The 16,671-nt window shown below is 43.2% G+C and overlaps 1 protein-coding gene across 2 annotated transcripts in view; it reads left to right on the forward strand.

Annotated features, from left to right (window-relative positions):
* The first annotated feature begins 2,806 nt into the window (after window positions 1–2,806).
* Window positions 2,807–16,671, forward strand: part of TMEM161B (transmembrane protein 161B) — a 54,205-nt gene continuing 40,340 nt past the window's right edge. The window contains exons 1-3 of one of the 2 annotated variants that reach the window (XM_074857160.1): window positions 2,807–3,248; window positions 5,995–6,089; window positions 16,202–16,305. In XM_074857160.1, the coding sequence (XP_074713261.1) occupies window positions 6,069–6,089; window positions 16,202–16,305 (125 nt within the window). In that variant the 5' untranslated portion in view covers window positions 2,807–3,248; window positions 5,995–6,068. The remainder of the gene's footprint in view (window positions 3,249–5,994; window positions 6,090–16,201; window positions 16,306–16,671) is intronic. The other variant, XM_074857161.1, reaches the window with a different exon arrangement.

Raw genomic sequence — 16,671 nt, forward strand, 5'->3', positions numbered from 1 at the left:
CCTTGCTGCACGGGGAAAATTTTTCTGAACCCCTAATAATGTGATCTCAGCATTATTCGGCAAAACTGGTGTCCTGGTTTTAGCTGGGATAGAGTTAATTTTTCTTCTTAGTAGGTAGACTAGTGCTGTGTTTTGGATTCAGTATGGGATTTGGTATGAGAAGAGTGCTGGTAATACACTGATGGTTTCAGTTGCTCAGAGATCAACATCTCTCCAACTCCCCGTGTCCTGCCCGTGTGCGGGTGCACAAGAAGCTGGGAGGGAGCACGGCCAGAGCACTGGACCCAAATTAACCAATGGAATATTCCATATCACGTAACGTCATGCTCAGGATATAGAGGAGGGGAAGGAGGGGGTTCTCTCTCATTTCTGTGGGATTGTGGGATCTTGGTATTCTGGGATCGCTGGCTGGGAGCGGGTTGGGTATTGGTTGGTGGGTGGTGAGCAATTGCATTGTGCATTATCTGTTTGTACTTTCTCTTATTGTTATTGTTTTATTCTATTTCAATTATTAAACTGTTTTAATCTCAACCTACGAGCCTCCTTTCACCCTACCAACTCTCTCCCTCATCCCCTGGGTGCGGGGAGGGCTGTGTGGTGTTTGGGTTTAAACCACGACACCTGGCAAGCTTACAGCTGCTTAGACATAAAGCAGAGTTAGTCCTGCTAGTTGCCATATAATATGTTATGCAAAAAATTTTTTTGCTGTGGAGGTTAAAGTACACTTGGTGTGGGGGAGGAAATGGTAACCTGGAGGAAGAGTTTAGTGATGTGGAATAAAGAGAATGGAGAGGCTGCTGAGACCACATTTAGCACTCTAGAAATGGTTGGGTATTTTTGGGGAGCCTTGCCCTTTTCCTGAAGAATGAAGCATGTAAATTCCACTTAACTCAGCCTTGTATTTGGGCAGCGTGGGCAGCAAGGCCGTGTCTGCTCTAACGGGTTTCTTAAAATCTGTCTGCTGTGCCAGACTAGAGGGTTTAGGAGAGTACCAGCTCAGGTGAGACGGTGTTTGTATCAGCAGCACTTAATAATGCATGGGACAATCTCCTTCAGCTTGCTTGCTGCAAAGGTCCTGCTCAGCCCATATAAATAAAAAAAGAAATCCATTTTTGCATAGCAATTACAACTTCAGCCTCCCATTTTTGTGTGAATATTGATTATGCTAAACATCCTTTCAGCAATACTAGAATTAAAATACTAGGGCTCTAAACTCATGCTTGATGGAGTTCAAGCCAACCAATACATAACTCTTGTTTCAGCTAATCAAACAGCTCTGCTTGTTATCAATTTTGACTGTCCATTTTTCATATTATGCCACCAAATTCTTATCAGCAATGAAATCTCATGCCAAAGAGTTCCACAGGTAAGTTATGAATTTCCTTTAAAAGACACACGCTTTCAAAACTTTTACATTCAGAAGTGTTAAATGCGTCTCAAACTGGTTGCTTTCCAAATGCAGCTAATCTGTTACTATTTCTACACTCACAACATGATTAATGCTTTTCAGTTGTAACTTTGCTTTTTTAAGAACTGGTTTTCATTAGTATATCCTCCATGTGCCAGGAACACGATTAATGGTGTGAACAGAGCGCCTTCAGAATTTGCTATTTTCTTGACAGCGCTCTTCTCTATGCTACATTTGCCACAAACATCAGCAAATTAGCATTTATAAACTGGGAGGCCCAGGACTTGTTGACTAAAATGAAGTAGTTTGAATAGGTCAAAACTGTCTAGTCTTTGTCCTTGATACTATAATCTCTGGTATCTGAGAGGATTTCCTTTGAGGTCTGTTTGCTCTATTATTTTATCATTGTGATGTCGAGGGGGTTTTGTTGGGTTTTTCTTTTAGCTGTTACATATTTCAAAGGTACAATTAAAAATGTCAGAATGTCAGAGTTTATAAGTCTCCATTACAGTTGTTATGCTGTTACTATATTATTTTTTCCTAGGTAATTGTGTGTGGAGTGAGATTTAGATTCACTGTGAATCCCCCTCTTGGGATTCTCTGAGAGGCAGGCAAAGTTTGTCAAAATACCAACAGATGTAGGTATTTCCCACATAAATACGGTTTATCCAGTCGAGTCGAACACTTGCGCTTCAGTTTCCAGTTCACGCATGACGGACCGCGGCAGTAAATTTAAAGCAGCAGGATTTACAAGAAATCTGTTTTGTTATTTCGGCTAAGAGATAGGACGACTTGCCATCGCTCTTTGGAGACAGGCGGGGCTATGACGGCGCGTCCTCTTACCACAGGAACTACGCGGTAAGCAGACCAGAAATCAAAGGGCGAATACTGTTTTGCCTTGAAGAGCCGCAGGCAGGCAGACACACGGGACATTTTCCTCCGGTTGAAGGGCTCCGCGCCGTTTCCCGCCTCCGCAACACCTCAGCGGGCCCGTGAGGCGGCAGTCGGGCCCCACTCCCCTCGGAGCCGATGGCGGGTCCCTCCAGGCGGGGAGGGCTTTTCGGAAGGCCTCGCTACGCCCTCGCGCCCCTCAGGGATCACCGTTCAACGGCCGCTGTCTCCCAGGGCAGCGCCGCCATCACCGGGGAGGGCGGTAGCGGACCCCTTTCCCCCCTCCCCCCACAGTACTTCCGGCTTCATTCTCCAGCTCTGCGCATGCGCCACGGCGCCGCTGGACCGGACGGGGCGCGGCCACTACGGCGCATGCGCAGATGTGCCGCCGTGCCGTTACCCCCACCCGCCCCGTTACCGTACCGCACTGCCTCGCCGCTGAATTCCGCCCCCCCACCCCCCGTTTCTCTCCTGGTGCACACCGACTCCGCCGCCCCGCTGGGTCGAGAAGCCAGCGTTCAAGGCGACATCCCGCGTCACGTGTCCGAGGTCGCGCCGGTGCCCTGCCCGGGACTGGCTGCCCACGCGGCGCCTGACGGGGCTCCCTTAAAGGGACCGGCGGGCGGTGTAGCCCCGGCGGGCGCTTCCCCTCGCCGCTTTTCCTTCCGCCCTCCGAGGTGGAGCGGTAGGCGGGGGCGTGTCCGTCGAGGCGCTGCCTCGGCGCGCCGCGGGCCCGTCTGCGCAGGCAATTGGTTAGACAGCTCAGGCGGGCCTTGGCCGGAGGGGTCCTGGCGTGACCTCCGCGGCGAGGCGTGCGCCGGGGGGAGCCGGTGCGGCGGGGCCTGGCGGGGCGGCGGGAGCGGCGCGGCGGATTTATGTGCTGGGAGCGGGGCTGGGCCGGGCGGCTGGAGCGGCGGCGGCGGCGGGTGGGGCCGGCTGGAGCAACATGGTGAGCGGGGCAGCGCGGGGGGGGGGGGGGGGCGGTGAGGTGAGGCCGACCGTGCGGAGGCTGGGAGCGGGGGGCTCGCAGCGCGCCGCTGGTGCCTGGTGGCGGGGGGCTGAGGTGCGGCAGCCCCCGGCCTGGCTTGGCTGCAGGGACAGCTGCTGGGTGTGGGGCCGTCTGGAGCAGGGGGGTAGCGGGGGGGAGACCCTTGATGTTTCTTATTAGTGCTCATTAAGAAAATACCGCCCCGCTTGCTTCCTCACTGCGGCTTCACACCGGCGCGTTTTTACTTCCTGGTGGTCACGTCCCTCTTTGCTGCTTTTCCACCGAGAAGCAGAGTGAGCCACCACACTTTATACTTCATATTAGGTTTAAGATACGTTTTTATAAATATATCGAACTGTCCATTCACATCTCCTGTAAATAGGTAATTTAATTAGCTGTGGTCTTGAATGTATCTAGAAACCTTTTGCCAAACACTGTGGTTTTCATTACTGCTAGCTCATTTTCAATGCACTGGGTTACACCACAGCTGTAGTATATGCTGTGGTAGCACATGAATGCACTGGGTTCATGAAAAACTCCTGCCCCAGATTACTTTTCTCGACAGGCGATTTAGCACAGACACAATTTACCGCACTCGGCTTAATGCACAGCAAATGAATTTATAATATAGATAGTAGCAGAAGAGCAAAGTTTGGTGCAATTGCTGCTAAAGCTTGTTGGCTAATGTGTAGCTTAAATAGTAGAGGCAGAATATTTCATGAATGTCCTTCTTCACTATGAAGTTATGCTGAATTTTGTATTTAGGTCTTAGTTACCATTTAAAACATCAGAGTTGATTGGTTCTACTTTTAACATACTTATTTTACAGATATGAGATAATGAGCACCACAGAGATACATGAGTGCAAGTATAAAAGCTTATTTTGTATCTGCCGTTTATATATTTCTTTTCCATATGAATATAAATGTCAATGTGTCATTTGAACTATGGTGACATAGTGTTTGTTCAAAGGATGGAAGTCTTATTTAGGGAATATGCTTTAGAGTTACACTTTGAGTAAAATCCAACTTTTAACTGTTCTAATACTTAAATATTCAATCACCGGATTCTACTAATGTATTTTTTGATTACGTATGTTTTGAAATCTGAAAGGAACTGGGTAGTTTTTTTCCTCGTTATGTCTTCTCCTCCATTCTTTTTTTTAAAAATTTTCTTCTCTGTAGACCTTAATCAAAAGATCTCGAGAGGTTTCTGTCATTTGTTGGAGTGCACACGTGCTGTTGTCTAGCTCTGTATGTGAAGCTACTTCTGGAAGGTTGCAAGCAAATACAGCTTTTCCTCTCAGTGTAGGTCCTTATTTAAATAAACTAAGTGCTTGTTTCTGTTGCCTGATGGCATGGAAAAATCAGGTCCAGTTTTCTTTGCTAGTTGCTGGCAGTGTGGACAAATAATCTTTGTGCGAGATTCCATGACGTAAGCAAAGTGAAAGGATGATAGTCTACTTTTATGCTGTTTGGGTGCTGTGTTCTCCAGTTCCAAAGCAACAGGAGAATGAAATGTTCATTAGTTTCTTTTGCATCAAGAGGCTTATAAATCAAGTCATCAAAACAATTTACTGGGACTGCCAAGACTCATCAGTGTAGTTGCAGTGCCAGTTATGTTCACAACTTTAAACTCCGCACAAATGTCTTAATACTACGTACAGTCATGGTGTTTTAGACTGTTCAGCAGAGACATTAAAGACTTTTCACTTTTTATACTTGGAATGATTCCTGTAATGGCAAAGCCTGCTATTTAAAAAGCAAATGTTCTTGGAGAGTGAGAGCTTTCATAGTTTCTATTTGTGTTAATTGGGGAAGTATGGGTAAACTAGATTTTAAAAATCTTTGAATAGTAACAGTAAACTCTAACCTTGTTTCTTCCCTTGTAGTAGATCAGTTCTCTGAACTAGTTGTAACTTAATAATACGTTGGGTATGCATTGGTGTTCTGCACAGCAGACATTCTATATTGACTTATTCAGTAATAATGATAATTCTGCAATTTGATAAATGCCCTTCTTCTGGTCATGAGATTTTTCTGGCAATAACTTGATTTGCCTAGTGATCACTAGTTCTGTATTCTTTGTACTTAGAGAGCGTCAGTGGAAAAAGAAACAAGGCTGTCAGGTAAAATGGAGTTGGCTGTCTGGAATGGTTTTAAACAAAACCATTTGTTTCAAAGGGAGTCCTGCTGCTGGTGAGTGCCTCCATCCAGCACTTTATGGCTGTCCTTTGAATGTGTGGAAAGACACTGGTCAAATGAGAAGTGACCTCTGGGTGGGAAAGACCTGTGAAGGTGAGCAGTTTGGTGGTAGTCCTGAATTCCTTGTGTGTTCTTCGTGCATCTTTTGTTCATCTCTGCTGTGTTGTGAATGTTGGTAGGCGTAGGAAAATACAAATTCAAGGAAAACCTGGCCATGAAAAGCAAAACAAAAAAATCTGAATTTTGGAGAGGTTTCTTGGCATAGATTTCTTTCACAAAATTAGCTGTATGAGTGTCTGATTTTTACAAATCGTAAGATTTGAACTGTCTCAGATTGTTGACTATATGGTATCATTCTGTCTATAGGTATTTTGTGAAAGTAGTCTTTTTCACAGGAAGCATTTATTTTAAGGCTTTGCACAGTGAGCTCACTTTTCTTTGACCATCCCATATAATGTTTTCCACTGTATAGCAAACAATTTTGAATTGCATTTATGTTTCAGGAGAGCACCGTCTTGGTTTTTTTTGCAAGCTGCAGCTTGAGCATGGACATACACATATTGAGAAAATTTTGCATATGGACAATTCTCATCTAATAGTAAGAGCAATAATGTGTCACCAATTAAATGGCATTTCAAATAGGTTGTATTGATTTAGCTTCTAGGCTTTGCAAGTACCATTACACTTTTGGAATTGCAGAAGATAAGAGTATTTGTTACGTTCTCCTACAGATCTTGCTCGTTGCTACTAATATGAAAGCTTTTCCATTTCTTCCTTAAAAATTCACAACCTTGTTAGTATGTTTGTATGCTAGCATTGAAAGAGATTGGTGTGTCCTAAATTGACACCTATAGAATACTCCAGTGCACTTGTGTAGAAATCTTGTTTTTAGAAGAGTTGCAAGTTCAGAAAGTAAGTAGCTGGGATTGCATTTCTGGAGGTGAAGTTGTAAATTGGATTCTACTAGCTGCTTTTTCAGGCATGCAGCTGTATTGCTACTGCAATCCTGGCTCATGGAGCAGTTGGCTTCAGCTCAAGGCCCTCGTTTTGCAGTGGAGGAGAAGATTATTGTTAGAGAACGAGTAGTTTCAAAGTCCTGTGTAAAGCTAGGTGTTTGAATTATTTCTAATATCTAGGTATGTGGTGAGGGAAAAACCTGACCTGTTACTACAAGGTGTGAGAGAATAACCTTGGGCAAGGTCAAAATGAGGAGACTGAAGCGGTGTCTTGGCATAAAACTATTACCCTTGTTTATCTTTGCTCTGTGTGTTCTGTAAATCAATTCATGATGAAAAGCAAAATGTCCTTTAGGCACAAGTACTTTTAAAAATTTGTTTGTTTTTTTCAGGTTACTGTTCTGATAGATGTCGGTGTATTATAAGTAACACTTAACTTGTAGATAAGAGTATTGTAACTTTATCTTAATTATTCTTACTTTTTGTTCTCTGAATTATCAGCAACAGTGTCTCCAGGTATGCAAGTATAAAAGGTATAGACTGTGGAACCAAAGTCTAGGTTATACTTTATTCAGCATTATACTGTTGCCTTTTGGACCTGTCATCTCTTTTTGACGATTTTAAGAAAGCTGGCAATCTTCCCTTCAATGTAGCTGCTAACACTTCTCTTGTAGACCACTTATGCATTCTCTGCTGTGTTTTATTAAAAGCTTTCTTGTAAAAGATGTGTAAAAGTAAGAACACCATACTTACAGAAGGATCTGGAACTGAGCACAGTGCTCAAGACTTTTAAGTCATCTCTCACTGAAGACCTTGATGACAGTGTAGTCCCTATGTGGTTGTACTATTTCAGTCTCATCTTTGACCACGAGGTTGCTTGCCAACCTCTGTTTTGCAGAGAAACTGACTTAACTGTCTTGCGTAGTCATCTTTTCTTTGGGCTGAGTGCTTCTTGGCATTATACGGTTTGACAGAAATGTCTCTGATCAGCGAGACAGTGACTTCTCTCTCCAGTGTCTTGATTTTGGATTTCAACTTCCAGGCTGTGAAGCTGAAGTGTGATAGGGTCATGGATATATGTGGAATCGGAGAGTGCTTGAAGGTCTTATGAGATGGATTCAAATAATGTCATTTTCTAACAACTGTTCTGTAACTGCAGATACTGTATTTGATCTGTGCAGCAGTTCCTCATCTCTAAGAGGCGATTAATGCTTCTGTTACTTTTGAGTTGAGCCTGTCTATGATTGTGTGCTCAATTACTTTTAGCACGGATCACATGGGTTGTTGGATTCCAGGTTTTGTTCACTAGAGGCCCCCAAAACCCCCATGTAATTGTGGATTGCCCTTGAGCATCTTGTTCCTCAAACACATATACACTATTAAGCTGGGATAGATTTTTTTTAAGTTGTGGATTTCTGGCTAAATTCTAAAGTCTGTGTCCTCTAATTCTGAATATGGCAAGTAGAGAATACAAGATACTGGTGGGAACCAACACCCGATCTTCATTCATATTCATGAAATGAGTGATTTTTGAATTTAAACTGGTATTAGTGGTAATGGGAAGACTTAAAAGTACGTGGGAGACTTGATCTAGACAGAGCCTGAATTGGAATGAACCCTGTATTTTGTGGTTTTAAGTGTGTGTGTTGGGGGAGGGAGGGGGAAGTTGTGTTCAGTGTTGTAATATGAGATAGTTTAGGATGTAGATTTTTCCAGAGTGCATTAGACAACGTATAAGTAGTCTATAACCATGTACAGGCAAAAGAGTAGGGCTCACAAAATGTTGAGCTTTGCACACAGCATGTTATTTTGAGTGGGCATATCACTGTATTCCTCTGCCATGTGTTCTTGGCTGATTGCAAGAAGATTAATACAGTGGAATTTTTTTTAATTTCATGTGACAGCTTTACTTTGTTAACATATTGCTCATGGTTGATTACTAACCTTCAGGAGTCAAGAGAAAAATGCCCTGATCAAGTGAGTGGGTATATCCATTTTTTAGTTGCTTGAAGTGTAGAAAAATACCAGAAGGACTTTTTCACCACAAAATCAGATTTAAAATTAAGATTAGAGACACCATTGTTGCTTTTTAAAATATTTTTAATGGCTTAAAATTTGCTAGGTTGCTTTCAGTTGTAAACCGAAATATTTTTGTAGGCATTTCTGTTTTTAAGAAATACAGCAGTAACCTTTATGGGAGTGAGTACAGTGAATTTCTGCTGAAAGGGGACAGGGAGGATGCAGAGAGACATTCAGTGGCTGAAGATAAAATGACCCTAATGGCTTCAGTTTCAACTTGCAGCCTTCACTTGAGTAAGGAGAGGGGTTTCTGTAGGTGCACTTTTAAATAGTGTGTTGAATTTTAAGTATTTTAGCTCAGCTAGTGGACCTGCTACCCTGTATAAAAAAAACTGTCTTGATTTGCATAATTTTCCTTCCTGTTATCTTGAGTTGAAAAGGCATTTTCTTTCCCTTACAAAGAGAAAGTTCTAGGAGTAATTGAAGAGACACTGGCACCTGATTAGGCAGTCCTCCTAATAAAAACGTTATTCTAGAGAAAGATTAATGTAACTTTACTCTTCGATAGTTAATTCTGAGGATTGTGGCTTAGTAGGCAGGCCAGATGGAGGGACAGTGGTTTCTCTCTCACACTGAGTGGAAGTGGTTAGGCTTATTGCAAGGTGGTCAGAATAAACATTTGATTTTAAAATGCATGGTTTGTTTTGTAAACAAATTAAAGATTATATGCTTCCTGAGCAATTTAGTAATTTAAATATATCAAATATATTATGCAGGCAGCTTGTTTTAATAACACTTCATTTTAAGTACACTTTCCCTTAGATAGGAAATTGCTTTGAGTAATCTTATATACAGGACTCCAAGATGTGAAGAATCCCTAATAAAGGTAGAGTGTTTAAAATAATACATATAGTCTTCAATCCTGATCTTCGTCCCTGGTCTTGGTGACATGGAGCATAAGCGACGTGTTACTCTTTGAGGTACCTCAAACAGTTGATGGCACCAATGTAAAGGAGCAGTAGAAATTTCAAGGAGGGTGGATGCAAAGAGAGGCTTGAGTACTAGAGAAACATAATGCTATCTGAAAAAAAAACTCAAAGGTGTTATTTCAAATAATGAAGTAACAAGTACTTCTAAGTGATATTCAACACTTTATTATGAGATGTTTAGTAACATATTGAAAGTGTTTACAAATACTGGAAGATAATTTATGCTATCTTAATCTCCCTCAAGCATGTTTTATCAAGGATGACACTGGACATAGAATCATAGAATGGTTTGGGTTGGAAGGGACCTTAAAGGTCATCTAGCTCCAACCCTGCTGCCATGGGCAGGAACACCTTCCACATCACCTATAACATTTCATCTGCTGTATTGACAGAATTTTTGATTTAAATGAAAAAAAAACCCAAAGTGTTGAAGGAAGAAGAGAGAAGAACTTTCCTTAGTACAATATTTAAGACCAAAGGAGATGATGTTGGTGAGGAGGGGGAAGGTTGACGAAGAGTGGTGGATGCTGTAGGTTAACAGCTGGTTGCATTGCAGGTGTTGACAGCAGGGACAACATACATGCTTTGTATGACCATAGGACCCCCTCTGAGGTTCAAGGACTGCTAGGAAGGGACAGCATCCACCTGACCAAGTGGGGCAAAAGCATCTTTGCCAACAGGTTGGCCAAGCTGGTATGGAGAGCTTTAGACTCGGACTGAGAGAGGAGGGAGGTGATGACTCACGAATCGAGAGGAAAAAGTGGTGGACTGGGTTGTTAAGCAAAGGATGCAGGGTGATGTGGAGAGGAGTCCTTGAAAACGGCTAAACAGGGCAGAACGAGGCCCACACAAGTATGTGAATACAAGAAAATACCCGTACAAAGATAATGAGGCCAGCATTGGTGGGGAGGAGGTCTTACACCTCTTGTGGGAAAGTGGCACACTTGGGTGCATCTCTGACCTGCCTGTACACTAATACATGCAGCATGGGGAGAAAATGGGAAAGTAGGGGCCTGTATGAAGTTGCAGAGCTATGATTTCATTGGGATAACAAAAGATGTGATGAAATACCTCATACAAATTGTGTTGCATTAAAGGGTAATTTGGCAGAAAATAAACCCCCTTGCATTCCAGCTTATCCTCAGATGTCAGAGGGGCTGGGGGCAGCTAGGTTTACATTGAGTGATATCCAATTTGTCACTATTAGTCCGGTCACGTTCAATTTATTGAGCTATCATGATTATGGATGCACTCACAGCGCACTGCACTTTCAGCTTAGTCATGCTCCATGGACTCACACGGCCAGACTTAGAGAGTCTGGCAGCGCCCAATGAGAAACTTTTATGGCTAGCTTAACGAATACTGCAGTTTATTGAAGCAGCAGAAGTACAGGTTCTTATGGATTGCCGGTAATAAATATACTGTCTGCAAAAGCATGTGCAAATACCAGTATTATAAATAATCAGTGCAAGAAATTAAAAAGCGACTCTATATGTAGAGATTTCTAAGTTTTCCTAGCAAGCACTTGGAATAGTCCAGATCTTATCCAAAGACATCCTTATGAGTGGGGAAAGAGAGGTTCAGCCCGTTGACTGATCGCAGGAATCAGAGGCAGTATCTCCCCTGACTTGTTCACGATGATATCTTCCCCCAACATTCCCCCTTTCTCAGGCCATTTTTATATAATTCTTTCTCTTCAAGGTGGAGTTTGAGTGACTCTAGTCATGCATACCTTTTTTATGGTATTCTCTCACTTCCCTTTTAAAGGTATAGGTTAACAAAAATTCAGAGCGCAAGCTCAGTGAGGGGGTGGTCACACTTTAGAGGCAGGTAGCCTTTGGGATGGAGGTGTGTTTTGCTATTATAATGAGAGTATAATGAGCAAACTTGGCACGAAGGACAGCATTTTGTCAGAATGTGACAGACTGTTGGCCCACGGTGGCAAATATGCAGCTTATCAGTACTGTAGTACCATGAAGTTCCCATCTCTCCAGCAATTCACAGAGCCTGACCACGGAGCCTTCACTCTGCTCCTCCCTCGGTGCTATTTTGCAGGTAGCTTTGTCCAGGGAACCACTGTGGAATAGATTCCTTGCATACCAGTTGTGCTTCACCCTGGAAGCTTCTTTGATGTTGTACTTTTCCTTAATGTGTGAACAATGCTGTGGCTTTAACATAGGTTTGATTTCTAAGTCACCTCCAGTAATTATTCCACAGACTGGAGTGGTGCCATGGGTGGATGGGTTGATGCAGGCCCTCTGGAAGGACTGGCTGGGGTAGTGAGGAGGGGGACTTGCTCTTAAGTGAGAGAGCAGTGGGAATGCTTGGAGGTCTGCCATGGGATCAGTAATGAACCGTCTGAGAGCTTATGGGTAAGGACTAGAGGACAGAGCAACACGGGTGATGTTGTTGTAGATGTCTGTTGTAGATCACCTTAATCACGAAGAGGTAAAAGAGAAGGCCTTCTTCAGCCAATGGGAAGAATTATTCAGTTTCTAGGTGCTGGTCCTATGGGGTATTTTAGCTACCTTAGTATCTTTGAAGAGATAACACAGTAGGGCACAAGCAATCCAAGAGATTTTTTGTGTGCTTTGATGGCAGTTTCCTAACACAGATGATTGAGCAGCTGATGGGGAGAGGTGCTCTGCTGGACCTCAGACTTGCAAACAAGGAAGAACTGGTTGGTCATGTGAAAGATGTGCAGCTTTTGCTGCAGTGGCAGTTGGATAGTAGAGTTCAGGATTCTGAGAGAAGGAAACAAGGCAAGTAGCAGGTTTACAATCCTAGACTTCAAGAGAGCAGACTGATCAGTCTCAACTTGAAGAGTGTTATAGAGTCTGGGAAAGCTGCTGGACTTTCAAGGACTCCAAGCTCAAGGACAATCCATCCTGATGTATGTGGATGAACACAGAGCTCATGACAAAGCTCAGACATAGAAAAGAAGTATGCAAGAGGTGGAAGCAGGGTCAGGTCACCCAGGAGGAATGTGGAAAACTGTCTGAGCATGCAGGTGTGGGGTTAGGAAAGCCAAAGCCCACCTGGAATTGAGTTTGATGCGGAACCTGAATAGCAACAGGAACACCTTCTACAAGTATATCAACAGCAAATGCATTATGATGGAAAACACAGGCCTGCTGCTGACTGGGGCAGGAGACCTGATGGCAAAGGACGTGGGAAAGACCAAGATACTAATGTTGCCTTTGCCTTGGTCTTCACTGGTACAGTTTGTCTTCAGAAATCCCAGGCTCCTGGGACTGGTAGGAGAATCTGGAGCAATGAAGGCTTATCCTCCATGTAAGACTATTGTGTTAGGGAACATTTAAATAGATTGTAGATAGACAAGTCTGTGGGTCCTGATGAGATGCACCTACCAGTGCTGAGGGAGTGGCAAGTGTTGTTGCAAGGTCACTCTTGTTGGCCACCATCACTCTATCTTTGAAAGATCATGACAATTAGGGGAGGTTGCTGAGGACTTCAGAAGTCAAATGTTACTTTTGTCTTCAGGAAGTGAGAATATGAGAACTAAAGGCTGGTCAGCCTCCCCTTGATCCCTAAGGAGGTAATAAAGCAAATAACCCTGGAAACTAAATTCAAACGTATTAAAGACAAGATGGATTTGGGAGTAGTCAGCTTGGATTTATGAAGGGGAAATCATGCTTGGTCCAACTTGGTAGCATTCTACGATGAAATGACTAGCTTGGGCAAGGGGAAGAGTGGATAATGTTTATTTTCACTTTAGCAAGGCTTTCAGCACTGTTTGCAAGTAACAGCTTTGTAGACAAACTGATGAAGTATGGGCAAGATAAGTGGTCAGCGAGGTGGACTAAAAACTGGCTGAGGTGCTGAGCTCCAAGTGTTGTGATTAGTGGCACAAAGTCTGGCTGGAGGCCAGTCACTAGTGATGTGCCCCAGCAGTTGATACTGCTGCCAGTGTTACTTAACATCTTCATTAATGACCTGGAAGATGTAAGAGAGTGCACCCTCAGCAAGTTTGAAGATGGTATAAAACTTGGAGTGGCTGCTACATCAGGTAGTTGTGTTGCCATTCAGAGGGACCTCTACAGGCTGGAGAAACAGGTCAACAGGAATCTCATGCAGCTCAGCAAAGGGAAACACTAAGAAGGAATAAGCCCAGGCAGCAGTACATGCTGGGGACTGTCCACCTGGAAAATGGTTTGGCAGAAAAGTACATTGGGGTCCTGGAGATCATTAAGTTGGCCATAAGCCCTTGTGGCAAAGGTGGCTGCCTTGTGCTGAGAATCACCAGCAGGTTGACAAAGGTGCTCACCTCTGCTCAGCACTGGTGAGAGACTGGAGTGCTGTGTCTGGTTTTGGGTTCCCCAGTACAAGAGAGACATGGGCTTACTGGAGAGTGTTCCAGCACAGGGCCACAAAGATGTTAAGAGGCTGTACCATCTGTCATACAAGGAGAGATTGAGAGAGCTGGGACTGTTGAGCCTGGAGAAGGTTCAGGAGGCATCTTATTCATGTGTATAAATACGTGATGGGGAGGAATAAAGAAGGTGGAGCAAGACTCTTCTCAGTGGTGCCCAGTGAAAGAAGAAGAGGCAGTGGGCACAACACAGAATATTCCATTTAAACATAAGAAAGAAAAAAACTGCCTAAGGTGAGGATGGTCAGACACTGGCACAGGTTGCCCAGGAAGGTTGTGGAGTCTCCGTCCTTGGAGACATTCAAAACCTGACTGAATACATGGCTCTGAGCAACCAGCTCTAGTTGACCATCTTAGCAGCAGAAGTGTTGGAGGCTCTCGAAATAAACAGGACATAATTAAAATAAAGTTTATTTTAGGTACAATCAACTGACACTCCAACAATTAATAAATGACAGATCCAAATGTCTATGAGAGGAAAAACTATTACTGCATAATCAATTCAGGGAACTCCTAGACTTTAATGGCAATCCAAAACAATCACTCACCTGAAAAGTGAGGGCTCTCAGCCTCAAGGAGTTTCCTTGGGTGATGTCCCGAGCCAAGGGATGAGTCCTCGACTGCAGCCGTGTGTGCTGCTCCAGAGGGGACTGGCTCAAAATGGCTCCCCCAGGGGATTCCGTTTGTACCCGAGCTGGATGTGATCTGTGGTCAGCATCAGCCTTGTTGGCTGAGGGCCCCAATTACTGTAAAACCCTGAGAACAAGGATGCAAAAGAAAGAATCAGCAGCTGCTGTGTCTCAACAGCCAGGAAGCCCCATCTCTGTCGGGGTGGGTGCATCTGCCACAGGAGGTCGGACTAGTTTATCTCCAGAGGTCCCTTCCAACTTCATCTTTTCACCGTTGTGTAAGAATTGCTCTTTTCTTTTCGAGGTTACCTTTACATTGAGAGAAACTTGGGGTAAAAATAACGTGTTGTTAATTTTCCTCCAAGAGAACAGGTATGCTAGGTGGGAGAGGATGTGTTTGAACAATGGCGGTACCGTATGCTGGGCGGCTAGTGAGGTGTTCTCGAGGGACGAATCTTATTCCTCTGGGGAATACTGGAGAAAATGTTTCTCAAGTGTATGAGCTAATCTGTGTTTTATTTGTCAATGGTTAATTGCGTACTGCTTCTATATGTGGAAATACTTTTGCCTCCTGACCTTCTATAGCACATTGCATTAGTGCAAAGCTAGTGAAATTCTCAACTTGTACAACTATAGAGGGAAATATTTTTATCATCAAAATATTGTTAGTAACTACCAGTATCCAAAACTTGGTAGCCAACAGCGAAAGTGAATATGAACTTTTATATGCCACCATTTAAATGTGGCAGTTTGTGTGCTGATTGAAAAGTGCCTGTACTCCTTTCCATGAGAAAGTATTCTGAAAAACAGTTTAGAAGAGTGGAGATAGCTTAGTTGGTTGATTCTTAGTGTCTTTTCAGTTGCATGTGTTTGTAAATTCTTGCATATTTGTGTTTGATACTATTTTACTATTGCTTGCGATGTTTTAAGCATGAAAATCTTGCATGTAAATGGAGGAAATGTGCACACACTTCATGCTGGTTTTTAACATGGTGTTAGCTGATAGAATTTCATGTGCAGGATCAAAGTAATACGATGCAACATTTCACTCATTGTTATTTAGCTTTAGAAGTTTTAAGTTGCTTTATTTAGAAACAACATCCGATAGACAGAATTAAAGCTTGCTGAGTGACTGGGAATGACATTGCTGCTGGCTCTGCTGAAGTGCCAACTCCTGATCAAGGGTTGGAGGTTGAAGTGAAGCTGTGCTGATTCCTGCCTGCCCTCCCCTCCCTTCCCCACCTGTGCCTGCAGTTCAGCGAGGAGCACGTGCTCTGCACTAATCAAAGGCTGAAATTTTATGATGTGGAAGTTGTGAATTATTGTTAATTCCAGGGGGCTTGTGCGTTGTCAGCTGTTAAATCATGTCAGAACTGAAGAGACCACAAAAGCTGAGATTGTAATCAGTGATGTAATTTTAAGGCATGATGTCTTGTGAAATGCCACGTCCACCATGGGGTCTTACAGTCCGTGAAGCAGGGGACATATGTTACCGACCTCATGACCTGGCAATGCCTTTTCCCTTCGATGAATTATGTAACTGATAATAGCAAGTTCCAGGGGATTTCTTGAAAACTGATACAGTATTTTTTTCCCCCCCTCTAGTTTAAAAAGAAACAAAAAGTGTTATCCCTACCATACAAGGTGGTTTTAATTTTTTTTAAAAGTACTTCAGCACTTTTCTAAACCACATATTGACTTGTTATTAACTTATTCCTTTACAGGGTGTGATAGGTGTACAGTTGGTGGTTACCATGGTAATGGCTAGTGTCATACAGAAGATCATACCTCACTATTCTCTTGCTCGTTGGCTTCTCTGTAGTGGCAGGTAAGATAAGAAACAGTTGCTACAGGGTGTGTGAATATGGTAATGCAATTATGCATTAGAGTAGTAACAGTAAAACATAATAATTTAGGTTGTTTTCTTGAAAAATAATTACTCTGCTGTTCTTAAATGTATTACCATAGCATTGTGACACCTGACTTACAGGCTCACGGTATAAAGACAGTGTTGCTGTAAAAGAACAGACTTGTTTGTTGCTGCTAATTGTATCAGTCATGAAGTTAGCTGTTGTCCAGCTCTGATGTTATTAAAGGCACGAGGTACATACTTTAATATTAAAAAGTTAAGCTGAATAAAAGACACTGAAGAATGGATTTTTTCCTCTACACTGCCTCGGTGTTCTTGATACTC

The sequence above is a fragment of the Strix uralensis genome, chromosome Z (genome assembly GCF_047716275.1).
Source record: "Strix uralensis isolate ZFMK-TIS-50842 chromosome Z, bStrUra1, whole genome shotgun sequence".
Taxonomy (NCBI): domain Eukaryota; kingdom Metazoa; phylum Chordata; class Aves; order Strigiformes; family Strigidae; genus Strix; species Strix uralensis.